Consider the following 7,300-nt stretch of genomic DNA (forward strand, 5'->3'; position numbering starts at 1 on the left):
TGTCCTGTTGCAGTAAATGCAGTGTACAACCTGTATGCAGTGTCCAATCACTCAGGCACCACTATGGGCGGTCACTACACAGCCTACTGTCGCAATCCCAACTCGGGAGAATGGTACACCTTTAATGACTCCAGGTAGGTTTGAACACACAAATAGTCACGAGTTTATTAATGCAGTTTACATCAAGAAACCACATGGAATGGGAATTTATTGTAGCTTGCCTTTTATTCCTCCTGTACACAAAATACAGCACAATTTGAACAGCTTGTCTCCAAGTTAATTTCCTGTTAATAATTGATAGTAGAAAAAGCTACAAGAACAACCAGTGAGTGAGTGAAACAGAAGCAGATTATTAAAGGCAGGAATAATGGTCAAACCTGCAGATAATCCTCCTCCCCTCCTTTAACTCCTCTGCTGCCTCGTGAGCATTCAGTCCTTCCCTCCAGGGTTTTTCCTGTTACGCTGCAGTCATTCATAACACTCCACTTCTCTCATTCTCACTGAGCCATACAGCATGCAGACGGGTGACAAATTAAAGGAAAAACCAACATAAAATGTCTTAGTAATGAGCCCTGGCATTGATTCTACAGTCTCTGAACTCTTCTGGAGGGATGAACATCATTCTTCAAAAAGATATTCCCTCATTTGGTGTTGTGATGGTGATGGTGGAGAGTGCTGTCTAACACGTCAGTCCAAAATCTCCCATAAGTGTTCAACTGGGTTGAGATCTGGTGACTGGGGTCATAGCATATGATTCACATCATTTTCACACTCATCAAACCATTCAGTGACCCCTCCTGCCCTGTGGATGGGGGCATTGTCCTCCTGGAAGAGACCACCCCCATCAGGATAGAAACAACCTGATCCCCTCACTGTAGGGGTCAAGAATTAAGGGCTGTACTGTTCTCTTGGTGTACGCCACACTCGCACTCGACCATGTGTCGAGAATATGGTGAAATATGACTCATCTGACCATATCACTTTTTCCACATCTCTGTAGACCAATGCCTATAGTTTTTGCACCACTGAATTCTCAAATGTGCATTCATCTTTGTAATGAGAGGTTTATGCACTGCCACCCTACTATAATATACCTCTCTATGTAATTGTCGACAGCCGGCTCTTGCTGACAGTCTTATCACGTCCTGCATTGACATTCTCAGTCACCTGAGAAAGAGTTGCTCTTCTGTTCAGTGTGATCAAATGTGCGATGTCGACCACAATTTTCAACCCTATTTACTGAAGTTTTTTCCATAGATCTAAATGCAGACGTCACTTTAGTCACTGCTCCTATTGAAACACCAGCCAGTTGAGCAGTCTTTGTGATTGAAGCTCCTGCCATCCGTCGCCCCAACAATGAACCCTCTTTCAAAGTCACTTAGATCTTTTCTTCTTGCCATCTTGATACAAAATCAGAATCAACTGGGTCTGCTCAGCATTTTTATACACGCCACAAAGCATGATTGGTTGTTAATTGCTTAATTGTACCATGCAGTGCACCTGTGTGGAAGCATCTGCATTCTTTATGTTTCCCCACTTGTTTGTATATCACAGGTCTCATGCATTTCCCCAGTCGCTCACTATTGTGGTATCTCACCATAACACGGCAGCAGTGCTTCACATTAAGACTCATGTCCCCTCTTGTTTTGTGTTTATGCTGTTCCAGCTGTTTGTAATAATTACCGTGTGTAATTACCATAAATTCTCAAATAGTGGCTTGGGCCTTCAACCGTAATAGCAGAGAGAACCAGGCTTATCTCTCATTTCCCCTCTTCTACAGTTAACTTGAATTAATTGGTGAATGAAACTAGTATTTTTGTTCAAAAGAGAGTAAATGTAACATGGCTGTGCTGCTTATTCTCTATCAGGGGATGCCTGAATTTACAGAGCAACTCAATACATGTAGTATCTTTAAAGGCATTACCACCACAGGAACTTTTCCAGAAATCCAGGAACCTTTTTAGAAACTCAGGAATTTTATCAGCGTTTCAGCTGGAGATACCAGGGTCTACAGTAAACTGAAAACTACTTACTGTGCGGGTAGTGATTTCCTTCAGCTCAAGAAGTATCAAGGTTGAATATGCAGCACTGAACGTCACTGATTGGTCAAATACACACAACCTTCTTCACAGCATTTTACAACTTCCATTTAAAAGATCCCTAAACATCAAACAGTGTATTGATTCCAAGCTTTTTGCTCCAGATTCAGTTTTAGCCAAATGAGGCCACAGAGGAGATAAAATTAAATGAACTGTTGCAGCGTTAAACCGGCACAATTTTAAATGTAGTTTGGTTCTTCTCTTTAGAGATCAGTAAATCACATGTATCAAGGTTGTGTTTTTCTTCACCACAACTCTCCTGTTTTTGTGCACCATAATAAACTGTACACCACCCTCCCCCCTTCTCTTTTTCCAGAGTAACGCCAATGTCCTCCAGCCAAGTGCGCAGCAGCGACGCCTACGTCCTGTTCTACGAGCTGGCTTCCTCCTCGCGCATGTGAAGCCTCCTGGAGGACAGCGGGCCACAGCACCACTCTTGACGGACAGACAGACGGATAGATGGATGGATGGATGGAAAACGAGAGTGTTGGTGGAGCCTGGCCTATTTTGGACTTGTACTTGGACATATATCTCACACACACACACACACACACACACATACATGAAGGCACACGCCTGGAGCCTGCTTCTCTCAACAGAGAGAGGTAGAGAGGGGAACACTCTGGAAACCACAGGAACCTGATCAACCAGCCCTGCTTTCTCTCTCTCTCTCTCTTTCTCTCTCTCTATGTCTTTACTCTCGTTGTCTCGTTCACTCTGGCTGGAGGTGTGTGTTTACTGTGTGTGTGTGAGCGTGTGTGTGAGGCTGACACAGGGCAATAATCCCATCTGACCGACCAACCGGTGAATCCGTCTCCATCTCAGAAGTCCCTCTCTATGCACTGCAAACTCTCATCCTGACCGCGCCTTCGCTTTTTCTTGAATTCTTGACTTTCTCGTTTGCCTCAAACCATTAAACTGACTTGTTGCAATTTTTTTGACTTTTTTTCTGCTTTGAATTTATGTTGTTTTTATGTTTTTTTTGTTGTTTTTTTTTGTTTTGTTTTTTGTGGGCGGGGGGTTATTACCCTAGCACCATGAGCATCATCATCACCCCTTTGGACTGTGGATAAACTGTGCTTAGAGTGTGAGTGTAACAGGACTGGTCATGGTTACAAGGAGCTTACAGCCCACCGGCCTGCTCGGTTTTCTCGGCTTTCCCTTCCATTGCACCATAACACTCCCACGTCTCTGTTAGCATCTCCTTCACTTTTTCTTTCTGTAAAAGTGGTTGGGAGGCCGGTGGCACTGTGAGCGTTCAACGTCTCAGAGGACAAACCTCTAACTTTTGTTTAATTTAATTTTGTTTTCCCCATGTGTGGCTGCTACTGATGTTTTAAAAGTGCTGTGAATGAATGAATGGACAGTCCAGTTTGGATCTGCTAAGGATTAACAATATAGACGATAATAACAGTAACAATCCTCATTCGTCAGTATGAGGTCTTTTCTTCCTCTCTTGTTTCATGCCATTGAACAACACGGATGAAAGAATGTTTTAAAGAAGAAAAAAACACTATATCTGTATATTTTTATATCCTGATGCAATATAGAGAATGTACTATTCAATGGTGCTGAAAATGACCCATAACTGTTTTCAGTTGGTTTATTTACCAGGTTTCAAGAGAGAAAAAAAAGTTATTATTTATGCTTACAGGTGATAATGTGATGAGTCACACTTTTTAACAGTGGCAGTCAAACACATGAGTAAATATATATAAATATAAATATATATATATACATATATATATATATATGAATAAAAGTCAACAAAACAGTGGTTTTACTTTCAGTCTTTGTCTTTTTTTGAAGCTTTTATGAATGGAAATCTGCACTCTGGATCATGAAGGTTTTTCTCAGATGTAGTGACAGTAAAAGGTGTCGTTTATTGGCACATGAAGAAAGATTTAGAAGCATAAACTGGACAATGCAAATGGAGTCAGACAGAAAAAAAGCTGGGCTGTAGTCAAAAGATACTAGAACAAGAGTGTAAGACTGTAGTAACAAGGCAGCAGCTGGGAAGACAGGAGGAAAGTACAATGGTGATTAATGGACAGGTGAGGAATAACATCTGCAGTGACTGGAGATGTTAAAGGGCCACTCCACCAATTTTACACATAGAGTTCAGTTGGTTTGTTATGGAGAGCACAACTCAGACTGAAAAATAATGTCATCTTCTGAGGCTCTGGAGGTGCTCTGAGAAAATAAAGTCATAACAGACTTCCTGTGTTACAAACTGGAGATGTGGATTTTGAAAGATCAAAGGATTACCAGGTATTAGCATCACATGCAAAGATTATGGGAAATGTAGGCTCCAGTGATTTTGGATATTAATCCATAAAAAGGACCAAAAGTCAGGATATCTGCCTCTGCTGCTTCAGTCTCAACCATGCTTTTCTAAATCTGTCTCAGAAATCCCCCAACTTTCTTTTTTAAATTTATATTTTATTTCCATTTCAGGATTGGAAGCAGTACATTACAATTTATACATGTTAACCTATTCATTTTCCAGCTATAAATACATGAAATATTCAAAGAAACCAAAGTACAAAAGTATTATCAGAAAAATGTACTTAAAGTATCAAATGTAAAAGTACTCATTGTGAAGAGTGAACTCTTTCATATTGTCATTCAGGATTATTATTATTGATGCAGTGATTTGTAAGCAGCATTTTACAGTTGTAGCTGAACAATATGGAGCTGATTTTAACTACTTCATAAAGTGTAAAAAAAATCCAGTTATATCTGTGACTGAGTCCTAAAACCTTATGTCCTTAAAACAAGTGAAATTGTGTTGAAATTGTGTTTTTTAATTTAAATCAGTATGTTAAAGAAATTTTCTAGAAACAAGTATGTGTATCTTGAAACATGAAGGATTAACACATATCTCAACATGAGAATTACATTGTTGAAACAAGTTGACTTACAGCACTGGCAGATTTTTTTTCCTTTTTAAAGAAAATAACAATTTAGAGACTCAATTGAAAAATAAAATTACTTGATAAGAAGGAGATTTTTCTTCACTGAACAATGCATCATCTATTAGAAGCTGATATGTATGAAAAATAATCTGCAAACCAGTGCCTTTAACTGCTATTTCCCTCTGACATGTAGTGGAGTAGAAGTATAAAGTAGCAAAATACAGAAATTGTGCCTCACAGTACATAAAAATATCACTTGTAAGTACTTGTACTGCGCAATGTTAAATCAATAGAGTACATCTCCTCCAGAGGAGGAGGATACAGATTAGGGAGAAGGTGAGGTCATTACTTTTCCATTTCCCTAATCATCAGACAATATTTATTTAAAATATTTTAGAGATTTAAATATTAGTTCTGCTGTTTCTTAGGAAGCCTATGTGTGTAAATCTGCAATAATACTCCAATGGGGAATGAAACTTTTTACTTTACTTGAGAGATTTTTGAGGAAATCATTGAAAAGTTTTTATATCATGCACATTTTCCCATGAAAATAATCATGGTTAAGCAGGTCTAATACATATTTTTATAATAACATTATATCAAATGTCAGTGTGTAATGTGAGAGGCCTGTAGTGATGAACCAGAGCTTTATAATGAAGTTATAAACTCATTGTTCAGCTGTTCTGTTCTGGTTTAGTCTCAAACTCTCATAGTGTCAATTGCAGCTGCAGCAGGCAGCTGTTTTCAGACAAAAAGCTGTAAAAACCTACTGTACACTACCTGCTCAGCACCAAACAGCAAACAGACACAGTTAGCTGTAGACTAGCTGGTGAACATAATGGAGCATTTAGCAGCCGAAGAGCCAGATATTTCCCTCAGGAGATGGTGGAGACCAAAAACAGAGCTAAAAGAGAGTGAACATTGATCTTAAATGCTGGCCAGAAAAACAACTCCAAATACTGTTGCTCTGCAACTCCGCAACTGTTAACTTGCCAACAAGTTCAATATATCAACTTAAAAAGCAAGTTGTCTCTGCCGCTCCCAAGTGGTCAAAAAATCAGTTATTGCAGGTTTAAAGATACTGAATAACAGCTATCAGCAAGTGTAATCCAAGTGTTTATGCCTGTAGCAGATCATACAGGTCTAATTCTGTCTGCCTAATGTGTCGTTATGAAACTGAACTACTGCACATAGTAAAATCACACTTTAGTGGTATAATTCATCTTGGGTCGAAAAAGCTCAGCCGGCTCTCTTATCAGCTTATCACCACAGAGACACACACCATTTTCTTTTGCTGGATCACTCAGTAATCACTATGGAAGAGCCGCAGCCTGGCCTACTTTCTGCTGTTCCATTATCCGTACATGGCCTATTTCTGTGGTCCGAGCTTTACAGCCCCATAGTGAGATCTGATGCCATGAAAGGTCCAGCAGCCAGGAATAGTTCTATAGGCTGACACCCTGGAGGCTCCCACGTCACACTGGAAGGATTCACCCAGTCAGACATCGGAAATAAAAATAATACATGAGGAACCTGTTCCACATGCATTAAAACATCAACTCAACATGGATTAGTTGATGCTCAGGACATCCATCATATTAAAGCTAGACAACACAGACTAGGGGAAACCATTAAGACCGATTGGTGTCACTCCAGTTTGTTGCACATAATTAGCCAAGTTGGGGAAACAGCACTTCATCTCAACATTTCAATTTCAGTTTAATGGCAAATGCTAAAACGTAGCACAAATAGAGAGGACTCACATAATGTTATACATGAATATCTGTAACGCTTTATTTTACAGGTTGTATTTTTATTAAAAAATGTCCTAATAATTTCCAAGGAAGTTTCCTGGAAACAACTATGTAAGTTTGTACTAAATTCAGGGGAAATAGGAATGTTCCTTGAAAGAAATGCTCAATTTAAACTCAAGTAAATATTAAATTCATATATGTTTGACTGTGTTCACAGACTCTTGGATATGATAACATTTAGCAGAAGTTAATTAATTGGAAATGTACCATGTGAAAATTGTCTCCATTTTCCTTAAAATTAGTACCAAATGACACAGTGTTGTGTGAACAGTTATCTTTGTGGATTATGGAGGTGAAGACAATGATGGGCCATGTCAAGAAGAATCCAGGTTAGTGACAGCTAACAGTTGGAATATGGGTCATATCTCAGTTTAAGCTGCTTCTGTTGTCTATACTCAACATCCATGCAGGTAGGCAGCTGACTATTCACTTTTCAGGGGATCTGGGTCACACAGTATCAGCTGGCTTT

The 7,300-nt window shown here is 39.3% G+C and overlaps 1 protein-coding gene across 6 annotated transcripts in view; it reads left to right on the forward strand.

Annotated features, from left to right (window-relative positions):
- usp2a (ubiquitin specific peptidase 2a) overlaps positions 1-3,031 on the forward strand; it is a 43,373-nt gene extending 40,342 nt beyond the window's left edge. For all 6 annotated transcript variants that reach the window (XM_042414240.1, XM_042414238.1, XM_042414239.1 and 3 more), the window contains 2 exons: positions 14-134; positions 2,416-3,031. In XM_042414240.1, the coding sequence (XP_042270174.1) occupies positions 14-134; positions 2,416-2,500 (206 nt within the window). In that variant the 3' untranslated portion in view covers positions 2,501-3,031. The remainder of the gene's footprint in view (positions 1-13; positions 135-2,415) is intronic.
- The last annotated feature ends 4,269 nt before the right edge of the window (positions 3,032-7,300 follow it).

This window comes from Thunnus maccoyii, chromosome 6, assembly GCF_910596095.1.
Source record: "Thunnus maccoyii chromosome 6, fThuMac1.1, whole genome shotgun sequence".
In the NCBI taxonomy this organism is placed as follows: Eukaryota; Metazoa; Chordata; class Actinopteri; order Scombriformes; family Scombridae; genus Thunnus; species Thunnus maccoyii.